The following is a 24,541-nucleotide window of genomic DNA, read 5'->3' as shown; positions in this document are numbered from 1 at the left end:
CACTGTATGGGTCTGCTAGGCGCTGACACTCACTGTATGGGGCTGCTAGGCGCTGACACTCACTGTATGGGGCTGCTAGGCGCTGACACTCACTGTATGGGTATGGTAGGCGCTGACACTCACTGTATGGGGCTGCTAGGCGCTGACACTCACTGTATGGGGCTGCTAGGCGCTGACACTCGCTGTATGCGTCTGCTAGGCGCTGACACTCACTGTATGGGGCTGCTAGGCGCTGACACTCGCTGTATGCGTCTGCTAGGCGCTGACACTCGCTGTATGCGTCTGCTAGGCGCTGACACTCACTGTATGGGGCTGCTAGGCGCTGACACTCGCTGTATGCGTCTGCTAGGCGCTGACACTCACTGTATGGGGCTGCTAGGCGCTGACACTCGCTGTATGCGTCTGCTAGGCGCTGACACTCACTGTATGGGGCAGCTAGGCGCTGACACTCACTGTATGGGGCAGCTAGGCGCTGACACTCACTGTATGGGGCAGCTAGGCGCTGACACTCACTGTATGGGTCTGCTAGGCGCTGACACTCACTGTATGGGGCAGCTAGGCGCTGACACTCACTGTATGGGGCTGCTAGGTGCTGACACTCACTGTATGGGTCTGGTAGGTGCTGACACTCACTGTATGGGGCAGCTAGGCGCTGACACTCACTGTATGGGGCTGCTAGGCGCTGACACTCACTGTATGGGTCTGCTAGGCGCTGACACTCACTGTATGGGGCAGCTAGGCGCTGACACTCGCTGTATGGGGCTGCTAGGCACTGACACTCACTGTATGTGGCAGCTAGGCGCTGACACTCACTGTATGGGGCTGCTAGGCGCTGACACTCACTGTATGGGTCTGCTAGGTGCTGACACTCACTGTATGGGTCTGCTAGGCGCTGACACTCACTGTATGGGGCTGCTAGGTGCTGACACTCACTGTATGTGTCTGCTAGGCGCTGACACTCACTGTATGGGGCTGCTAGGCGCTGACACTCACTGTATGGGGCTGCTAGGCGCTGACACTCACTGTATGGGGCTGCTAGGCGCTGACACTCACTGTATGGGGCTGCTAGGCGCTGACACTCACTGTATGGGTCTGCTAGGCGCTGACACTCACTATATGGGGCAGCTAGGCGCTGACACTCGCTGTATGCGTCTGCTAGGCGCTGACACTCACTGTATGGGGCTGCTAGGCGCTGACACTCACTGTATGGGTCTGGTAGGCGCTGACACTCACTGTATGGGTCTGCTAGGCGCTGACACTCACTGTATGGGGCAGCTAGGCGCTGACACTCACTGTATGGGGCTGCTAGGCGCTGACACTCACTGTATGGGGCAGCTAGGCGCTGGCACTCACTGTATGGGGCTGCTAGGCGCTGGCACTCACTGTATGGGTCTGCTAGGCGCTGACACTCACTGTATGGGGCTGCTAGGTGCTGACACTCACTGTATGGGTCTGCTAGGCGCTGACACTCACTGTATGGGGCTGCTAGGCGCTGACACTCACTGTATGGGGCAGCTAGGCGCTGGCACTCACTGTATGGGGCTGCTAGGCGCTGGCACTCACTGTATGGGTCTGCTAGGCGCTGACACTCACTGTATGGGGCAGCTAGGCGCTGACACTCACTGTATGTGTCTGCTAGGCGCTGACACTCACTGTATGGGGCTGCTAGGCGCTGACACTCACTGTATGGGTCTGCTAGGCGCTGACACTCACTGTATGGGGCTGCTAGGCGCTGACACTCACTGTATGGGGCTGCTAGGCGCTGACACTCACTGCATGGGGCTGCTAGGCTCTGACACTCACTGCATGGAGAAACTAGATGCTGACACTGAATGGGGAAACTAGAAGCATGCAGCAGGAAGATGACACTGCATGGAGCAATTAGGGGCTGACACTCACTGCATGGGGAAACTCTGGGCTGACAATAACTGTATGGGGAAACTAGGAGTATACATAAGTGTAGCAGGGTCCCCCTAAATGTGTTCTGTTGCAGGGACTCCCGTGCTGTGCCGGGGAGATTCTGTGGGGGCTAGTGTGTCGCCGGGGGCTCCCGGCGGCGTCAGAGGCAGGGCACGCCATGTTTTTCCTGTCCATGCATGCGTGGAGGCTCGCGCATGCGCAGAGGCTATCCGGCGACCATGTTGCGATTGGCACGAGGTTTGCGCATGAGTGGTACGTGTTTGGAGTCGCGGCGGCCATTATACTTAGTGCAGGGCTCCCTAGGGTCGCGCATGCGCAGGTAGGGCTAGCGGCGGCCATTACATTATCGCACATGCGCAGTAAGGATCTCATACGCGGCCCCAATACAAAAGAGGTCTGCCAGGGGCTACAAGCCCCAGGAGACATAGGGGCAGAGATACCACCTGACGCCAGGGAGCCAATAGGGCTTACAGCTTCCCCTGAGGAGAGATACATTTGGCGCGTTCAGGACAGGAAGAGTCAGTAGGAGCTGGGACACAGAGAGGGGAGGGTGTATATGTGCAGGGAGGCAAGTAGCCTCTACACTAGGCCAGAGATCTCCCCTAGGCCCCAGCTAGGCCCTACTCACCCTCAGCTTGTGGCTGCTACAGGGATGCTCCTAGGATAGGGACAGAGTCCTGTAGAGCAGCTTAAGTGAGTGTCACAGCCAGGAAGCGTTATATCCTGGCCATTTCTGTGAAGGTGGATCATCCTCTGTGGTAGCAGAGGCAGAGACTGTTCCGTGGTGGATCACTCCATTCGGGAGCCATCCATCACAGAGGCGGACGCGACGTGGGATCATCCTTCAGGAAAGGGATCCCAAGTACAGAGCATCTGCGTGCCCGGGTGTGGACACACCCAGCAGGTACAGTCAAGTCACCAAGTGCACCAACCTCATCTCATCTTAGTGGGCAGCGCTGTATCACACTTGGGTGGGAGGGGGGGCACTTGGGACTCTTGATATATGGTGTGGGGTTACGGCCCAGTGAGGCCAGTGTTACAGGGGTGACACTATTGTTGGTGATGTTATTGTTGGTATACCTATCTGCATATAGTAAACTGTTTTATATATACTCTGGTGTATGTGGTTACTGTATGTGGGTCTTGTGTCAGGGGTTATTCTACACTTAGAAACCTGCACAGGTGGAGGCGCTGTTATTGTGAAGATCGTTCCAGGATACACCCCAGGTTCTCATCAGCGGAGGTTCAGGCCTCCTGTGAACCTTTTGTAGGTTTCCAATTTGAGCGGAGCGCTGTGTGTCTCGTGAACATGGAAGAAAGAATATATATAATAGTGCAGATGGTATAACAAATGAAGCCTCAGAATATATAAAGTCTCTGCAATGGTTGTACTCACAAATGACAATGTCAATAATAAACGTATCAGAGACCCTTTTATTATTGACATTGTCATTTGTGAGTACAACCATTGCAGAGACTTTATATATTCTGAGGCTTCATTTGTTATACCATCTGCACTATTATATATATTCTTTCTTCCATGTTCACGAGACACACAGCGCTCCGCTCAAATTGGAAACCTACAAAAGACCTATCTGGACCTGGACAGTCCGTTAAAAGGGTGTAGAGCTGCTTTTCATTTTTGTATTTCACATCACTATTATCATTCACTTTATATTGGTGGAGGTCACTTATCATATTTTGTGATATAAATTGAAAATCACACATCACTGTCACTTATATTATATAGACAAAATATTTTTTCACTATAGTTTAAGAAGCGCCCGGTTTTTATCTTTGTTTCTGTATACTCCTGTGAACCTGACAGATAACGCACCACACGTGTTAATATGTGTAGTTCTCCCACAAAGGTCCCTAGATGAGATCAGGGTGGGGGGAGGGATATATGTGTTACATAAGGAACTCCTATGCATTGGCATTGAGAAGCTAGGAGTTGGCACTCAATGCATGAGAAAGCCAGTAGCTGACTGACACTCACTGCATGGAGAAACTTGGAGCTAACTTTCACTGCATGAAGGAAGTTGAAGCTGAGACTCACTGCATGGGGAACTAGGAGCTGACACTCACTGCATGGGGAACTAGGAGCTGACACTCACTGCATGGGGAACTAGGAGCTGACACTCACTGCATGGGGAACTAGGAGCTGACACTCACTGCATGGGGAACTAGGAGCTGACACTCACTGCATGGGGAACTAGGAGCTGACACTCACTGCATGGGGAACTAGGAGCTGACACTCACTGCATGGGGAACTAGGAGCTGAGACTCACTGCATGGGGAACTAGGAGCTGACACTCACTGCATGGGGAACTAGGAGCTGAGACTCACTGCATGGGGAACTAGGAGCTGACACTCACTGCATGGGGAACTAGGAGCTGAGACTCACTGCACAGATAAACAAATATAGGATGGTGCTGTGTTAGCCAGTAGAATAGACAAACAGAAGCAAGGTACAAGTGATACCTTTAATAGCCATGTGGTAAAATAAAGGTGGTAGACAACATGGAAGAAAGGACCAATGTGGCTAACCACCATTCTCTGCCTTTAATATCCAACATTTCTGTAGGGAGAAGGGACATTTGTGGTCCTGAAAGCTTGCACTCTTTTAAACAACTAGTTCGCTATCAAAGGTAGCACTTCTTCCCTCCTATTGCTTGCACCGATAAAGCGATGCTAGAGACCAGAAGCAGAGCTAGGAGATGGCCGGGGGGCGGGGGGGGGGGGGGGAGGGCAAGCGGGGCAGCTGCCCCAGGCGCAGAGGGTTAGGGTGCAAGTGAGCGGGTGTGCGTGTGATCGGTGTATAGCGGAAGAGGCTGCCGGAGGGAGCTCACTGCAGACCAGGGAACTTGGCTGCACGCGCCGCCAGCCTGGCAAGCGTGCACGCAGCGCAGACAGTGGGGCCGTAGCTTTAGGCTGCTCTTATAGTGTCGACGACAGCGACGCGACGTTGCGTCAAAACAAATGCATTGCCGCCATCGCGTGCGCTTATAGTAAGCGCGACATGACGACTTAGTCGTGATCCCTGAAAGTCATCTCAATTTGATTTTTACAGCAACCGCAGCCGGCCGTCACATCGCCGTCGCTGGCACTATAAGCGCAGCCTTAGGCCTTGGCCATGTTTAGCGCTTGCTGGCGGAAGCGTGCTGACGCGCGCTCCCGCTCAGCACTGATCCCTTACAGCCGCAATTAGAGCGGCTTTAGTAGGGGCTCACCTGCGCTTCCGCGCGCTTGCGGAAGCGTAGGTCTTAGGGGAATTTTAAATTCCCCCGCTTGCCGGCGCGACAGGCCGGTCACGTGAGCGATTTGCCCAATGAGGGCGAACCAGCTCCGTGACGTCACTGGCCCGCCCCCGGCCAGTGACGCGCCCGCCCCCGGCCAGTGACGCGCCCGCCCCCGGCCCGCCCCCTGACGGCTGCTGACAGTGCGTGCGGTAAGCAACCGCAAGGCCAGGGAAAGCACCCCCTTTCCCTGCGCCTCAGCGTGCCTCAGCACGCCAGCAGGGAACATGGCCGAGGCCTTAGAATGTCTCAAGTCTGTAGCTCTCAGTGCTCTGGACCAAGTAGTAACACTGGAGCTCTGAAGCGAGACAAGCCTGCAATAAGGTCTGTTTGTATTTGAACTTTTGCTCTTATGTATCCTGGACGTGTCTTGCCCTTGCTGGAAAAAGCCCTTATCTGTGACTTATGTTTTTGTTAACCTTTTATATGCTGAAGATCAGCTCTCTTTTTGTTCCACAATTTTTTGAGGCGAAATAAAAAGCCTACATTCAGAGAAACCCGCGTGTCATTGCGTTGTTCCTTCAACAGGGTGGTTGCAGGGCCGTCTTAACAGCATTATAGGCCCCCGGGCAAAGCAGTGCACTGGGGCCTGCAAAATTTCTCTCGCGAATGCAGACATGCCAACTCTGCCATTGGAGCTTAGAGATTTCTGGCCAATAGCTGATAAGGTTGGGGTTCAGGAAGCCTAGTTGTGGGGTGACTGATTCTCTAGTGGATCTGTCACATCACATTGGTCACCAGAAGTGGCATCTCAGAGGCATATACAATGTTGCTCCCAGTCAGAGGCTTTCAGCCCCTGCAGTGCTGTACTGGTGACATACGGATGTAGCAAGACTAAGGCTACGCTTATAGTGCCAGCGACGCGACGGTCGCTGGAAAATCAAATAGAGATGACTTCCAGCGATCGCGACTATTCCGTCGCGCCATCACGTCGCGCTTACTATAAGTGCATGCAACGGCGGCAATGCATTTGTTTTGTTGCAATGTCGCTTTTGCCAGCACTATAAGCGCAGCCCAAGGCTGCCCTTATAGTGCCGGCGACGGTGATGCGACGTCGCTTCAAAACAATTGCATTGATGCCATCGCGTGCGCTTATAGTGGACGCGACGGCGCTACCAAAATCCTTGTAGTCACTAGAGTTTGATTTTTCAGAGACGGTCTCCCCATGTGACTGCCTATAAGCCAATCACATAGCCCCTCTGCCTTCTCCCTTGCTGACGTCACTCCCCTTGTAGCAGCGACGTCTCCAAACCTGATTATAACTTTGGCGACTGGTGATGTCATCAGTCGCCTGCACAAAAAGCGCGGCCTTAAGGGCCTATTCTAGTAGGTTTGATATCTTTGCTGCCATCTGGGACGGTTTGGCATGTTCCCACTGAATGGTTTGTCATTTGTGTTATCACGGTATTAAGAAAGCATCTGAAGCAATCTCCAACCGTGAGGTAGGAAAATGCCAATACCGCTCGGGACAGCAGCGATGTGATCTCAGCCTCTCTCAAAGTTCTCCATTGTACAATCTGGCCGCAGTCTGTAAGAGCTACACAGAGAGCTGCATCTCCCTGCACAACTCTCTCAGGCGATCACATTGCTTTTATTTAAACTTTAATACTTGTGTCCTGTAGCCGGGGGTCTCCGGAGCAGAAACGCATTGATTTTAGCCTCGGGGACCCCCTGCTTCCCGAGTTACAGGCCCTCTCCTATGCATTTGAATGTCCCGGTCACGTGACGCAGGAGATTTAAACATTGCATTGGAGTACCAGCACCCCATACCGGGGTCTGTAACTCGGGAAGCAGGGGGTCCACGGGCCTGAAATTAATGTGGTTCATCTCCGGAGACCCCTGCTCCCGCACACTAGTACTAAAATGTAAATAAAAACAGCTTCATTACCTTAGCAACAGGCCGCTAAGGCAATGAAGGAGTTAAATATGAGTACCCGTTATCTTGGGGCAGAGGGAGTGGATGAAGGGGATAGTTGCCCCCGGGTGGGAGGTTTAGGGCTGCCGGGAAGGTTGCGGGAGGAGTAACCCCTTCACTACCATAGCAGTGGGAAACTCTATGGTAATGCAGGGGTTAACCACTCCCGCTACCCACCCGAGAGGCCTATCCACCCATCCTTGGGGAAACCACCCTTTCACCCAATCCCTCTACCCCCAAGAAACATTAAAATACAACAACCCTACTACCCACCTTCTCTATCCCCAACAGCCCCCCTCAACACATACAGTACAATAATGGGCAAAATTACTATTATCCAAATCTGGATAATAGCTAATTTGCCAATTAAAAATAAAACATTAGCCAGCCAGTATAATGAAAATAAAAAGTTGCACTTATCCCTGCCAGGATGAAGGCCGTCCTCATCACCGTCCTCAACGTCCATGTCATCCATGGGCATCAACAGTACAATAAAAAAACAAACTAATGGCCACTAACCCTGTAAGAGATGTGTGCAGAGGTATGCAATGGAGACCGTTTTCAGGTGAAACTAAAATGAGACTTTATTGCGCCTGTTCCTTTAACACGACAAAAACATTCAAAATAAACAAAATGAAGGCCTGCTCCGCTTTGGAGAATATCTACACCTTTACTCCGTCACTTTCTAACTGGGTGGGTAGCTAAGCTAGTTACCACCCCAAACATAATGTATATACATACATATAGGCGCAATACAACAGTCCAAAAGAAAGTCTCTTATCTGTTTGTTGTAGCTGCAGGGGAAGGCCTCTCTGCTCTCCTAGCTCAGCACCCTTGTGTGCTATGGCAATGTCTGTGTCCAGGTATAGAGAGAGGTCTGGTCCCCTTGTCTTGCTATCAGCATACAGTCCTTCTGCAGCTCAAGACATTTGTCCCTCTGGTCAGCCCTAGTTGTGGGCTAAGGAAATATTCTTCCTGTTTCTCAGATCGGGCTTTTTCTAACACAGCCTTAATCAGACAGATGGGGTCTGGATGGGTGCCTGTGCAATTAACCAGCCCACTGCTGGATTTAGAGACAGTTTTTCTCAACATTGACAAGTCCCTGTTACAAACCCCTTAATCACCTTAGCGCTTAGTAATGGCTATAGTAATTATGGGATTTACCCCCCTTCCCGCTACCCTCCCAGGAGGTCTAACCACCCTCCCCAGGGCAATTACCCCCACCCTGTACCCATTGATTGGCACAGTGGTACATCATGCCCATATAATGTGTGTGTGTGTGTGTGTGTGTGTATGTATGTGTAAGTATGTGTATATATATGAGCAATGTGGAGGGTGGTTAGGCCTCCCAGCTGGGTAGTGGGGGAGGGGGGTTATCCCCTTAATTACTATAGCGGTTACTAAGAGCTAAGGTGATTAATGGGTTTGTTGCCATTAGTTTGTTTTTATTGTACTGTTGCTGCCGACAGAGGACGGTGATGAGGACGGCTTTCATCTTGGCAGGGGTAAGTAGAACTTTTATTTACTTTATGCTGGCTAATGTTTTAGTTTTAATGGACAAATGAGCTATTATCCAAATCTGGACAATGGTAATTTTGCCCATTACTGTACTGTATGGTGTGTGTGTGTGTGGGGGAGGGGGGCGGTTGTTGGGAGTAGAGGGGGTGCCCATTCATTGCCATTGGGGCATCTTTGCTCCCATTGAGGGCACAGGTACCCACACTGGCAATAAATGGGTGCATTGTGTTTTGATGTTTATTGTGGGTAGCGGGGGTGGGTGAAGGTGGTTTGTGGCTGCGGTGGGTGTTTATGCCTACCAGGTGGGTAGCAGTTAACCCCTTCATTACCATAGTGATAGTAATGAGGGGGATAACTCCTCCCGCTCCTCTCCCACAAGGCCTAAACACCCACCGCGGGCCTAATATCACCTTCACCCACTTCCGCTACCCACAATAAACCGGGCACTATTATTTTACCCCCTCATTGCCTTAGCCGTTAGCTGCTAAGGTAATGATGCTTCCTGTAAATGTATTTTTATTGCAGCATTTGAAGCCTGGTGTCCCCGTAGCTGGTGTTAATGTGTATCACCTCCGAAGACTCCTGGCTTCAATCCGATGCAATAAAAATTTTTTTTTTAAGGGGTCTATGCAGTAAGCAGCGAAAAAAAACCATTAGCCAATTTTGGAACTAGCCATGTTTTTGGCGTGTTAAACTCGCTGTATGCTGTAAGTGCCGAATCCCTGGCGAATGAATGCGCCACCACCATTTGATAAAATGGCTAGTAACCGGTGGCGAGACGGCTGCCTGGCGAGAAGCTGCCGAGAAGCCGTCCCCTGCCGAGATATGTCTGCAGCAGAGAGAGATCCGCCGCTCTCTGCGCAAACATCGGCACATTATAAATTATTTTATAAACCATTTTTATTCATAGTGTACATGTGCAGGGGGTCTCCGGAGCTGAACCGCATTGGTTTCAGGTCCGGGGACCCCCTGCTTCCAGAGATACAGGCCCCTTTATGAGGTGCCGGTATCCCTCTGCATTTAAAGGTCCCGATCACGTGACCGCGGAATGTAAACAAAGCAGAGGGATACCGGCACCCCATAAAGGGGCCTGTATCTCGGGAAGCAGAGGGTCCCCGGACCTAAAACCAAAGCGGTTCAGCTCCGGAGACCCTCTGCACATCTACACTATGAATAAAACACACATATCAATACACAATCATTCCTTACCTTTGCGGCTATCTGCTATGGTAACGAAGCAGCATGAATATATTTTTAATAATACTGTACAGTGAGCAGGGGGTCCCCTGAGCTGAACCGCATTGCTTTGTGGACCAGGGACACCCTGCTTCCCGAGTTACAGGCCCCGGTATGTGTGATCGGGTGGGCAGTGTCGCCGCCATGTTTATAGCGTCCCATACGCTACGTGCCCGCAATAAAGATGGCGTCGACACTGTAACCGATGCCACAAACCGGGGCCTGTAACTCGGGAAGCAGGGGGTCTATGAGCCACAAATCAATGCGGTTCAGCTCAGGGGACCCCCCTGCTCCCGCACAATATTATTAAAAATACATAAATGCTGCTTCAATACCATAGCGGATAGCCGCTAAGGCAATGAAGGGGTTAACGCATAATAGTATGTTTATTGGGGACAATTGCCCCCAATAAACATTGCAATATACAACATACAATACAGTAATGGGCAACATTACTATTATCCACAAATGAATAATAGTGTAGTTGTCCATTTAAAATACATAAACAACAATAAATACATTAAATACATGTAGCCATGTGTAAAATTGGTGTACATATCTCTTTCTCATGCTGGCAGTAAACCTGGTAAGTATGCAGGATTGCCAGCAACAATCATGGAGGTTTGCCCTCAAACCCTGGTGAGGTGTCATATGTCCCAAAGGAAGTGACAACATGCTTTGTGTCCACCCTTAGTGACACAGAGGGTGTCTGTTTCCTAGAGGTGATATAAGACACAGCACTTCCTAAAGTTAGCAGTTCAGTTCAGTTGGTGTTCTGACTCTGTTCAGGAGAGTCATGTGGAGGTCTGCAACAGTGTTGCAGTCTCTGATGCAATGGCTGTGAGTCTGTGCAGCTCAAAGCAGAGAGACAAGCTGGTGAATCTCCCTAAGGGGAGAGGTGGAGAGCAACTCTATTAGAGGAGAAAGAACCTTCCTAATGGAGTGCAGCAGAGAGATGAGCGGCTAGACTGCTAGCTGTGAGGGGCAGCTGGCCCATACCACCAAGCAACAATAAAGATGCCCTGTTCAAAGACAACCCCACTGTGTGAGTGTGAAGTTACTCTCCAGCGGAAGGCACCACCAAGGAGGAGTTCCTCATCAGAACCATCTCCTTGCGGACGCAGAGATCCTGATGAGGTGGAGGCGCTGCACTGGATATAGGTAGGACTCACGCACACTACCTCAGATGCCTGTCTGGGTTGGCAATCCCCACACAACATCATGCGGGAGACTCAGGAGTCCTGTTGCCAACAGGTGCACCACCAGACACGACCATGTAATGGGGACTGGTTAGACCACAGGGGCCAATGTGAGATTGGGTGGGTCAGTCAGGCCAGAAAATCCGTTACATACATATAGCACTAACCCATGTCCGGCTGCCACGATGAAGGCCATCATCATCTTCATCCTGCTAATGCCCCATCCGCTTCTGCAAAACAGACACAAGAATAAAAACATCCAATGTAATGTCCCCTAACCCCTTAATCACCATAGCGGTTATTAACCGCTACAGTCATTAAGGGGTTAACCCACCCTCACCCACCACTCGAGAGTACTACATACCCTCCCACACTAACCCCCCACCCCGTGAGGCCTAACCACCCTCACCCACTACCCACAAGGGAGGCCTACCACATACCCTTGGGGCCAATACCCCCTCCCCCCACCCCAACACATTCAGTACAATAAGGTGCCAAAGAACTATTATCCAGATAGGGATAATACATTATTTGGCCATTATTAAACACATTAACTAGCATAGTAAAATAAAGAAAATTCTACTGACCTCATCAATAAGAAGGCCCCGTCGCCAGCATCATCCTTGTCGTCCGTTGCCAAAAGAATACATAGCCAATACATTGCAATGACATTCACATATCAATGAACCCCTTAATCACCTTATCGGGTACTAACCGCAAAGGTAATTAAGAGGTTAAGCCATCATGGCCACATACCCACCCTTCACACATTCCTTTGTACAGTGGCTTCATCATGCAAAAAAATAAAATTAAAATAAAAGTAACAATATATATATATATACACACACATGATGATCCAATATACAAATAAATGTCTCAGGGTTAACAAAAACATGCTTAAATAAAAATACCACTTCTCCATAACATCCACAATGAAATACAATGCTATTTCCTAAACAAATCAAATGTAATCATCCAATCTAAAGCATCAAATGCCATCAAAAGCCTCAAATTCCACTCTAAACATTGCATTTACATTGTATACATGATGCATAATATTTAAGCTACATGTAGACGCTGCAAATCAATGTTAACAATACAATATTCCAAAGAAAATAACATGACATCAAAATAAGTATCCTATGTAATCCAAGAAAGTCACCATCAATCAATTTGCATACCATTAATTACACCCCAAAACAATTAAAATAGCATCAATACCAATTACACAATTAACTATAGCAACCGTTAAAGAGAACAAGTTACCATAATACAAAATAGGACAACAAAAAATACAATATACAAAAGCAAGCATCACCATGACCTAAAGTACAGCATACAAGCCCAAAAATTACATCTATCTAATTATCAAATACATTGAACACACATCTATGCATAGCAGCATAGCCAATATCATTTCAATTAATGCAAAGCAAGCTTTTAAAACACAATCATTTCTTACCCTGCATGTATATATCTCTCTAGACATACATACATAAATACATAGTGGCAAGAAATGATTTACCCCAAATAAACCAACACATGTAAAAAACAAAAAAAAAACAAGTTACATAAAATACATTTCTTTTGTTCACTTACCATTACTTGACCCACTCACCGACTCCCGTTGAACAGCGTACTCGCGAACCAATCCACGAACAGGAACCCATAAAATAATAAACATTAAAATAATAAAACAAAACAATCCACGGGTCTTCTACTTGTAATCCATCTTCATCTGTATTCTTCTTTTTTTCAGCTGCGGCTCTGTTCCGGGGTCTTCTTCCCGTCTGCTGCCACGCCCTTGTCTTCTTCTTCTTCGGGAGGTCCTTCCTCCTCCGCGCCTGGCTTCAAAATGAAGGCTTTTAAAGGCCTATGAGGTCACATTTTCGTCATGGTTCTCACGGCCCTCATTGGGCCGTGAAAAGCATGTGCTTTTGCCGATAAAAAAAAAATGATGACGTCACTTAAAGGCAATGAAAGCACAGCCAATCAGAATGGCTTTGCTTCAATTGCCTTTAAGAGGACGTCATTAAAATAAACATGGCCGGCCTCACATGGTACGGCAGCCAATCAGAGCGTGGGAACTCCATCCCAACTCTGATAGGCTCTAGTAGACCATGTGGCAGAGGCTTGGGGGAGAACGGATATGATGTCACTGAAAGCCTGTCACATGGTACTAGAGCCAATCAGAGTAGGGATAGACTTCCCAGGCTCTGATTGGCTGCCGTACCATGTGAGGCCGGCCATGTTTCTTTTAATGACGTCATCTTAAATGCAATTGAAGCAAAGCCATTCTGATTGGCTGTGCTTTCATTGCCTTTAAGTGACGTCATCATTTTTTTTTTCATCGGCAAAAGCACATGCTTTTCACGGCCCAATCAGGGCCATGAGAACCATGATGAAAATGTGACGTCATAGGCCTTTAAAAGCCTTTGTCGCCTCATTTTGAAGCCAGGCGCGGAGGAGGAAGGACCTCCCGAAGAAGAAGAAGACAAGGGCGTGGCAGCAGACGGGAAAAAGACCCCGGAACAGAGCCGCAGCTGAAAAAAAGAAGAATACAGATGAAGATGGATTACAAGTAGAAGACCCGTGGATTGTTTTGTTTTATTATTTTAATGTTTATTATTTTATGGGTTCCTGTTCGTGGATTGGTTCGCGAGTACGCTGTTCAACGGGAGTCGGTGAGTGGGTCAAGTAATGGTAAGTGAACAAAAGAAATTTATTTTATGTAACTTGTTTTTTTTTGTTTTTTACATGTGTTGGTTTTTTTTGGGTACATCATTTCTTGCCACTATGTATTTATGTATGTATGTCTAGAGAGATATATACATGCAGGGTAAGAAATGATTGTGTTTTAAAAGCTTGCTTTGCATTAATTGAAATGATTGTGGCTATGCTGCTATGCATAAATGTGTGTTCAATGTATTTGATAATTAGATAGATGTAATTTTTGGGCTTGTATGCTGTACTTTAGGTCATGGTGATGCTTGCTTTTGTATATTGTATTTTTTGTTGTCCTATTTTGTATTATGGTAACTTGTTCTCTTTAACGGTTGCTATAGTTAATTGTGTAATTGGTATTGATGCTATTTTAATTGTTTTGGGATGTAATTAATGTATGCAAATTGATTGATGGTGACTTTCTTGGATTACATAGGATACTTATTTTGATGTTATGTTATTTTCTTTGGAATATTGTATTGTTAACATTGATTTGCAGCGTCTACATGTAGCTTAAATATTATGCATCATGTATACAATGTAAATGCAATGTTTAGAGTGGAATTTGAGGCTTTTGATGGCATTTGATGCTTTAGATTGGATGATTACATTTGATTTGTTTAGGAAATAGCATTGTATTTCATTGTGGATGTTATGGAGAAGTGGTATTTTTATTTAAGCATGTTTTTGTTAACCCTGAGACATTTATTTGTATATTGGATCATCATGTGTGTGTATATATATATATATATTGTTACTTTTATTTTTATTTTATTTTTTTCATTATGAAGCCACTGTACAAAGGAATGTGTGAAGGGTGGGTATGTGGCCATGATGGCTTAACCCCTTAATTACCTTTGCGGTTAGTACCCGATAAGGTGATTAAGGGGTTCATTGATATGTGAATGTCATTGCAATGTATTGGCTATAAATTATTTTGGCAACGGACGACAAGGATGATGCTGGCGACGGGGCCTTCTTATTGATGAGGTCAGTAGAATTTTCTTTATTTTACTATGCTAGTTAATGTGTTTAATAATGGCCAAATAATGTATTATCCCTATCTGGATAATAGTTCTTTGGCACATTATTGTACTGTATGTGTTGGGGTGGGGGGAGGGGGTATTGGCCCCAAGGGTATGTGGTAGGCCTCCCTTGTGGGTAGTGGGTGAGGGTGGTTAGGCCTCACGGGGTGGGGGGTTAGTGTGGGAGGGAATGTAGTACTCCCGAGAGGGTGGGTTAACCCCTTAATGACTGTAGCGGTTAATAACCGCTATGGTGATTAAGGGGTTAGGGGACATTACATTGGATGTTTTTATTCTTGTTTCTGTTTTGCAGAAGCGGATGGGGCATTAGCAGGATGAAGATGAGGATGGCCTTCATCGTGGCAGCCGGACATGGGTGAGTGCTATATGTATTTAATGTATTTATTGTTGTTTATGTATTTTAAATTGGAACATTCACTATTATCCATTTGTGGATAATAGTAATTGTGCCCATTACTATACTGTATATTAGGGGGGTATAGGTGTTGTTGGGGTAATATATATATATATATATTTATTTAGTGTGGGGCTGTTGTGTGTGTTTTATTTTTATTGTGGGTAGCGGTGTTGGGTGAAGTGGGTATTAGCCCCAACGGTGGTTTGTTTAGGGCTTGCGGGTGGATAGCGGGAGGCTTTAACCCCTTCATGACCGTAGCGGTATTAACCGCTACGGTCGTGAAGGGGTTAAGCGCACCCGCAACCCCCCCGCAAGCCCTAAACCACCACCAAGGGCCAAATACCCCCTTCACCCACCCCCGCTACCCACAATAAACCTGGCACGGTGGGTTAACCCCTTCATTGCCTTAGCGGTTAGCCGCTAAGGTAATGAAGTGGCCTTTAAATGCATTTTTCCTGCCTCGGATGCATGCCGGGGGGGGTCCGGTGCTGGTATTAATGGTATCAGCTCCGGAGACCACCGGCATCAATCCCAGCCAGGAAAAAGGCCAGAAATTTTTCTAAGTGCCGATCCGCCGCTCATCAGCAGCCTCTCACCATCAACTAGCCATCTTTTTTTGGCGTGGCTGATTCGGCATAAAAACGCCATTCTAGAGTGGCGAATAGCGGCGCAAAGCTACTCGCCACTACTAGAATACAGCGTGGCGGAAAATGTGTCTATTTTAGGCGAAAAGTGCCTTCTCGCCTCACCACTGGCGGAAAAAAAAACCCGCCAACACAACTGGCGTTTTTTTTGATTCTCGCCACTTTCTCGCCCCTTACTGAATAGGAGTAGGCATTTTTGGCGGGAAACGGGCGAGAAGTGCCTTTTCGCCACTTACTGCATGAGGCCCTAAGTCTTACTCTCAAATCCCATGTCGCCACCCCGAGATGAGATCTGTGATAAGCTCGCTATTACAGAGCCCTGATGAAATTATCGCGGCTACTAGAATAGCATGATCTTATCAAAATGGCGCTATTTCGCCTTTTCCAGCTCCCGCTCGGTGTGTTCGAGCAGGAGCGAGACCACTCGGGAAAATGCAGTCCCCCAACGAGTTTGGCAATTTATTGAAGCTTTCTTAATAGCAAACTTACCAAATCGTTTGGGAAGTGCTCAAAAAGCTGGAATAGGCCCCTTAGTGTCCCCAGCACCACGGACGAAAAATAATAATTTGCGACGTTGGGGTCTGTGACTGCGGTGATCGTGCTGCGGGGGGGTTCATGCTTCTTGATTGGACCCCCCCGCCGTGGTAATACTTCCACGCTATGACCATCTCGGTTTCGTGACTGCGAGCGACTGTGGCAACCAGATTATTAAGGCTGCTACACCTGTGATTATACTATGTATTCCCCGTGTACCCTATGAAAGTGCATGTGTATTGTGTATATTGTGATACTGTGTATTGTGGGGTTGTGGAGCTGTGTATATTGTGACATTGTGTAGATTGTGTATATACTGTATAGTGGTGCTGTGTATATTGTGGCCCTGAATACATGATGATAGTGTGATGCTGTGTAGATTGTAATGCTATGTGAATTCTTTAGATTGTGGTGCTGTGTATATTGTGGTATTGTGCTAATAGTGGTTATGTGGTGTGTATTGTGTCTATTGTGGCCATGAATTTACTGTTATATTTTATTTATTGTGGTGCTGTGTGTGTGTATATATAGTGATGCTCTGTATACTGTGGACATGAGTATATTCTGATATTGTGTATATAGTGGTGCTGTTGGTATTGTTTATTGTGGTGCTATGTATATTGATCCCTAAGTATATTGTGATAATGTGTTGCGGTGTGTATTCTGATATCGATTGTGTATATTGTCTCCCAAAGAGCTCACAATCTTATTTTGGAGCTTGAGACCTGAGTCACAAAGAGCTTAAACTGATGTCACCCACTGCAAAGACCAGTTCTCTGCACACCATGCCCTCGCCCTCCCTCACTTGGCTGCATGCTCAGTGACATACCTGTGACATCTGGGGACGGACGTTGATCTCGCGCAGGTTGACAGCGTGTGGCATCAGGTTGTTGAGCAGCTGGCAGAGCAAGACACCGTCCCGTAGTGACTGTGCCAGGTCACACACCTGAGCGGTGTCCAGAGTCACACGGTGATTCGGGGACAGCACCCGGCACTGGATCAGCCAGCGGGCACTCTGCTTCCACAACTCCATCACAATAAGTTAGAAGGGGGTATAAAGCAGAGAGACGTGGGGCGCTGAGCAGAGAGACAAAGGCCACCGAAAAGAGAAGGCTCTCCGCAAAGGGGATACAGAGCAGATAGATGGAGCAGGGCTAGGGGAAGAGTATTCACTGAGCAGAGGGGTCACCAGCAGACAGATAGCTTAGGGCCATGAACAGACTGAGCAGTCGCAAAGACATAAAGAGCCCAGGCAGGGAGCTCCCCGCAGACACCCCTCCTTCGTCAAATGAGGAAGAAAGTCAGTGGCTTCCTCTTCTGTGACTGTCGCACACTGTGCGTGCGTGTGCATGTGTGTGTGCGTGGGTATGCATGAGTGTGTGTCCACTGATGTATATGTGCGTGTGGGCGTATGTGCTGGTATGCGTGAATGTGTGCACGTGTGCACGTCAGTCTGTGTGAGCGTATGCGGACGTGTACTTGAGTGTGTGCACCGATGTAGAGGTGAGTGTGAGTGCATATGTGTGTGCTAGTGTACAGATGCAGCAAGACTTATTGTCCCTGTCACCACTGACCAACACGTCGAAATTCGTGGCCCTAAATCCAGTACAAACAACAGGATATCCTCACGGAAGAAAACGGAGCACAGCAATGCAGCAATGAGGGGGCTAGATACCGGTATAAAAGTCCTTTATTCCATGTTAGACATCATGGCATGGGATAGGTTAAAAATCTCGAACGCGTTTCAGGCCGTCGCCCTTTGTCATCATTCTCGTTGACAAAGGGCGACGGCCTGAAACGCGTTCGAGATTTTTAACCTATCCCATGCCATGATGTCTAACATGGAATAAAGGACTTTTATACCGGTATCTAGCCCCTCATTGCTGCATTGCTGTGCTCCGTTTTCTTCCGTGAGGATATCCTGTTGTTTGCCTGTTTCAACGTGATGCACGCCGTGGGATTCACCGCACAAGATAACTCTCCACTGTGAGTACCCCCATTAGCTCATTACGCTTTGGGAGTCATATATTTTGTGTCTTCTCTCCAGGGGAAAGTTATATACTGTATACTGGGAGGTCAGAGATTTGTTACTGACTCTCACCAACAAAGCACAGTTTTCCCCACATCTTAGGAGATATGAATAGAGACACTGTTCACATATACATTTGCAGAGAGTGGTGTTGACCTGTTCTCCTCATTTAGAGGGTATACTGTATACCAATTGGATGCCTAGAGACTCCCTACAGCTGAGCACGGTGCACTAGGAACGCTGTTTCCTAGTATCCATAACTAAATCCAGTACATTTTGCAGTCCTGGAGGATTAAAGCAGCGTAAATCGTCCCGTGCCAGACAGTCTGAAATAGCTGTGCAGAGGAGTCCCAGAGATAAACTCTCCCCGTGTCTCCCCTGGGCAGTTCTTACAGACTCCTGCCCCTTACAGTCTGTCCTGCCCCCTGATGATGTAGATGCCCAAGTATGGGTGTTTACGTCACGATGGAGAACACTGGAGAACCATATTCGGTCATCTATGTCACCAACTGGTAGGATAGGACATTTAAATTATTTTTATTCTAAAGGATTGAAGCACGGGATCTCCGGAGCTGATCCCCATTAATTTCAGCTCTGGGGAACCCCCGCTTACGGAGATATAGACCTCCGCGGGGGGGAACAGTAGCCGCTTCACATGCCCCCCCCCCCTCCACACAAACACACACACACACACACAGTAATGGGCAGTAGCCCTATTGGCCAAATCGGGCTAATAGTGCCTTAGCCCAGGGGTGTGAAAACTATTGGTGCTGCGCCCTACCGCCTGCTCCCCCTGGTGCTCACGCCCCCCCCAACCTTGTTTTCCGGCGTCATGTGACGTCACGCCATGACCCCGCGGCGTCATTTAAAGTCGCATTGCCATGGCGACGCGCCACCACGCTTCTGAATCCCGTGAGTTGTAGAGGCCTCACGCGATCCCCCGGCATTAAATTAAATGCCTTGGGGAAGAGCGCGGGGCCTCTGCAACCGCCCTCGCCCCCCCCCCAAGAAAATCTCAGTTTGCGCACCCCTGCCTTAGCCCGTTCAAAAGCATAACAAATATATATTAAATAAAATACTGTACACATACAATAAACATACTGTACAGTAATCAAACACTAGCGATTGAATCCATTGATTGGGATCGTGGCTACCCAAGCCCTCAACAGGGGAAAAGATAGCAACATTGGGAATCAATGGAAGCCCTAAATAAATAAATGTTACTCACCCTTGCCGGGATGAAGGCGCATCTTCTTCAACCTCTCACACACCAACAGATACACACACACACAAAGGTACAAACCACACACACACACCCCAACAGATACACACACCAGTAGATACAGTGTGTAATAAAGTGTATGCATCTCTTGGTGTGTACAGCGCACAGGGGGCAGGGTTACAGAGCACAGGGGGCAGGTTTAGGGTGACCAGATGTCCCGGTTTATGCGGGACAGTCCCGTTTTTTTAATGTCTGTCCCGGCTGCCTGACATTCTTTAAAATGTCCCGTTTTTTGTGGCTGTCCCGGTTTTGACCAGCAGAGGAGGGCAGCAGAGAGCAAGAATGCTGGCAGGGAGGAGAGCAGGAACAGAGCGGAGGCCGGGTCTGAGCTGCAGAGAGTGGGGGCGGGGTTAGTGTCAGCGGAGCCCCAGCAGTGAGAACTTCTGGTGTCTGCTGCCAGGGCTCAAGATGGCTTCTCCCCCTCCCCCAAACCATGTTACAGGTTTGGTCCAGAATGGACATGTAGCCCTTTTACCCCCACTCTAAGTGATATGGTGGGGTCTGCTTCTTAGCTGGCTACTTCCTAGGTGTTGTGCTGTACCTGTTGGTGAACAGGAGGGCTGAGTGCTCCTCGATGTTGTGGGGAGAAACAGGACAGGTTCACAGGTTACCTTAGTTCTTGATTGGTGCAACGCCTCCAGTCAGCATGGATCCTCTGTGATAGCAGGGATGGCCCATACTGACACCTTTTCTTCTTCCAGCAACAAGACTGTGAATCACAGTGGTTCTGGTACAACTGAGTCTTTATTGCATGCAGATGACATAAACAGAACTGATGCATCCTTCCCGCATCTTCCCTTACTCACAGGCACTGACTAGGGCTTGAGGCCCAGACCAAGCCTGATGGACTCCTCCTCACATCTCCTACTGAGATGGAGGGTAGATGTTGCTCACTCCCAGAGGGAGGAGATACAAAGCAAGAGAGCCCCAGAATTTAGAAAAGTGCCAGTACTTATAGCCTTTGGGTGGGTGTTTGTAACCCTGCCCCTTAACAGAGCAGGTTGAATACTGATAGGTCATCACACCCTGTGTGTGATCCAATCAGTACTCATCCCTCAGGCTGACCCTTTCTTGTTGTCGCTAGGCCCGCCCTTGGATACCACTGCTTATCCAAGGCTGCAAAAGCACACAAGGCCTAAAAGAAGGAATTAACCCCTCCACTGCCTGCACCTAACAGGACTTACACTGGAAAGGTCCAGGAAAAAGACATAGCGGCCGGGAGGCTATGCTATAGACACACACACTATAGGGAGACAGAAACACAGAATGGGGGGGGGGGAGAGGAGAGAGACACACAGCAGAGGAGAGAGAGATACACACACAGCATGGGGAGAGAGAGACACAGCATGGGGGGAGAGAGACACACGCAGCATGGGGGGAGAGAGACACACAGCACATGGGCAGAGAGCCACAGACAGCATGGGTAGAGAGACACACAGCATGGGGAGAGAGAGACACACACACACAGCATGGGGAGAGTGAGACACACACACATCATTGGGAGAGAGAGAGATAGAGATACACACACACACAGCATAGGGAGAGACAGACACACACACACATTATGGGGGGAGAGAGAGACACACACACAGCATGGGGAGAGAGACACAGCATGGGGAGTTACAGAGACACACATACAGCATGGAGAGAGAGAGAGAGAGACACACAGCATGGGGAGAGAGAGAGACACACACACAGCATGGGGAGAGACACACAGCATGGGGAGAGAGACACACACAGCATGGGGAGAGACACACACACCGCATGGGGGGGGGGGGTGAGAGAGAGAGACACCGCATGAGGAGAGAGACACACAAAGCATGGGGAGAGAGACACACAAAGCATGGGTAGAGAGAGACACCGAGCATGGGGAGAGAGACACACACAGCATGGCGAGAGAGACACACACAGCGTGGCGAGAGAGACACAGCATGGGGAGAGAGACACACACACACAGCATGGGGAGAGAGACACACACACAGCATGGGAAGAGACACACACACAGCATGGGGAGAGAGACACACCGCATGGGGAGAGAGATGCACACACAGCATAAGGAGAGAGACACACACAGCATGGGGGGAGAGAGACACACTCAGCATGGTGAGAGAGACACATACAGCATGGGGAGAGAGAGAGACACACACAGCATGGGGAGAGAGAGAGAGACACACACACACACACACACACACACACACAGCATGGGGAGAGAGAGAGAGACACACACACAGCATTGGGAAAGAGACACACACAGCATGGGGAGAGAGAGAGATAGACACACACACACAGCATGGCGAGAGAAAGATACACAGCATGGGGAGAGAGAGAGACACACACACAACATGGGGAGAGAGAGACACACACAGCATGGGGAGAGAGAGAGAGAGAGACAGCATGGGAGAGAGAGAGAGACACCCACAGCATGGGGAGAGAGACACACAGCATGGGGGCATGGAGAGAGAGACACACACAGCATGGGGAGAGAGAGACACATACAGAATGGGGAGAGACACGCACCCACGGCATGGGGAGAGACACACAGCATGGTGAGAGAGACACACACAGCATGGGGAGAGAGAGAGACACACAGCATGGGGGAGAGAGAGGGAGACACAGTATGGGAAGAGAGAGAGACACAGCATGGGGAGAGAGAGACACAGCATGGGGAGAGAGTTAGAGAGAGAGACAGCATGGTGAGATAGAGACACACAGCTTGGGGGGAGAGAGAGACACACAGCATGGGGAGAGAGAGAGAGAGACACACACAGGATGGGGAGAGAGAGAGAGACAAACAGCATGAGGGGGAGAGAGAGACACACACAGCATGGAGAGAGAGAGAGAGAGAGAGAGAGAGAGAGAGAGAGAGAGAGAGAGAGAGAGCATGGGGAGGCAGAGAGACACACAGAATGAGGAGAGAGAGGTACACACAGCATGGGGAGAGAGAGACACACACAGCATGGGGAGAGAGAGACACACACAGCATGGGGAGAGAGAGACACACACAGCATGGGGATAGAGAGACACACACAAAGCATGGGGAGAGAGAGAGACACACATGGGGAGAGAGAGCACACACACAGCATGGGGAGAGAGACACACCCACAGCATGGGGAGAGAGACACACAGCATGGGGGCAGGGAGGGAGAGAGACAGAGCATGGGGGAGAGAGAGACACAGCATGGGGGGGAGAGAGAGGCACAGAGAATTGGAGAGAGACACACACACACAGAATGGGGGAGAGAGAGACACACACAGAATGGGGGGGAGAGACACACACAGAGAATAGGGAGAGAGACACAGAGAATGGGGAGAGAGACACTGAGAATGGGGAGAGAGACACAGAGAATGGGGAGAGAGACACACAGAATAGGGGAAAGAGAGAGAGAGACACACACACACAGACTGGGGAAAGAGAGACACAGAGAATGGGAGAGAGACAGAGAATGGGGGAGAGAGACAGAATGGGGAGAGAGACAGAATGGGAAGGGTGGAACGAGGATGGGGGGGAGAGAATAGGCTGTGTGTGAGAGGGGCGGAGAGACATAATGGAGACAAAGCGCAGTTGATGTCATTTGTTTTATAAATATTTTTTTAATGTGTCACGGCTTTACTTTTGTAACTCTAGTCACCCTAGGCAGGGTTACAGCGCACAGGGGGCAGGATTACAGTGCACGAGGGGGCTGGGTTACAGCGCGCAGGGGGCAGGGTTACAGCGCACAGGGGGCAGGGTTACAGCGCACAGGGGGCAGAATTACAAGGGGCAGGGTTACAATGCACAGGGGGCAGGGTTACAGCGCACAGGGGGCAGGGTTACAGCGCACAGGGGGCAGGGTTACAGCGCACAGGTGGCAGGGTTACAGCGCACAGGGGGCAGGGTTACAGCGCACAGGGGGCTGGGTTACAGCGCACAGGGGGCAGGGTTACAGCGCACAGGGGGCAGGGTTACAGCGCACAGGGGGCTGGGTTACAGCGCACAGGGGGCAGGGTTACAGGGGGCAGGATTACAGCCCACAGGTGGCAGGGTTACAGGGGGCATGATTACAGCGCACAGGGGGAAGCGTTACAGAGCACAGTGGGCAGCGTTACAGGGGGCAGGGGTACAGCGCACAGGGGGCAGGGTACAGCGCACAGGGGGCAGGATACAGCGCACAGGGGGCAGGGGTACAGCGCACAGGGGGCAGGGGTACAGCGCACATGGGGCAGGGGTACAGCGCACATGGGGCAGAGTTGCAGGGTTATAGGGGGCTGTGTTACAGGGGGCTGGGTTACAGTGCACAGGGGGCAGGGTTACAGTGTACAGGGGGCAGGATACAGCGCACAGGGGGCAGGGTTACAGTGCACGGGGGGCAGGGTTTCAGCGCACAGGGGGCAGAGTTGCAGGGTTACAGGGCACAGGGGACTGTGTTACAGGGGGCTGGTTACAGTGCACAAGGGGCTGGGTTACAGTGCACAGGGGGCAGAATACAGCGCACAGGGGGCAGGGTTACAGTGTACAGGGGGCAGGATACAGCACACAGGGGGCAGGGTTACAGTGCACGGAGGGCAGGGTTTCAGCGCACAGGGGGCAGAGTTGCAGGGTTACAGGGGACTGTGTTACAGGGGGCTAGTTACAGTGCACAAGGGGCTGGGTTACAGTGCACAGGGGGCAGGGTTACAGCGCACAGGGGGCTGGGTTACAGTGCACATGGGGCAGAGTTGCAGGGTTACAGGGCACAGGGGGCAGAGTTGCAGGGTTACAGGGCACAGGGGGCTGGGTTACAGTGCACAGGGGGCTGGGTTACAGCGCACAGGGGGCTGG

At 49.6% G+C, this 24,541-nt stretch overlaps 1 protein-coding gene across 2 annotated transcripts in view; it reads right to left on the bottom strand.

The window, feature by feature from the left end:
* VAV1 (vav guanine nucleotide exchange factor 1) overlaps window positions 1-17,765 on the bottom strand; it is a 118,899-nt gene extending 101,134 nt beyond the window's left edge. Inside the window, exon 1 of one of the 2 annotated variants that reach the window (XM_075604444.1) lies at window positions 17,262-17,765. In XM_075604444.1, coding sequence (XP_075460559.1) covers window positions 17,262-17,465 — 204 coding nt within the window. In that variant the 5' untranslated portion in view covers window positions 17,466-17,765. The remainder of the gene's footprint in view (window positions 1-17,261) is intronic. The other variant, XM_075604443.1, reaches the window with a different exon arrangement.
* Between the last annotated feature and the right edge of the window lie 6,776 nt (window positions 17,766-24,541).

The sequence above is a fragment of the Ascaphus truei genome, chromosome 6 (assembly GCF_040206685.1).
Source record: "Ascaphus truei isolate aAscTru1 chromosome 6, aAscTru1.hap1, whole genome shotgun sequence".
Lineage (NCBI taxonomy): Eukaryota > Metazoa > Chordata > Amphibia > Anura > Ascaphidae > Ascaphus > Ascaphus truei.
This window is presented reverse-complemented; position numbering and strand designations above follow the sequence as displayed.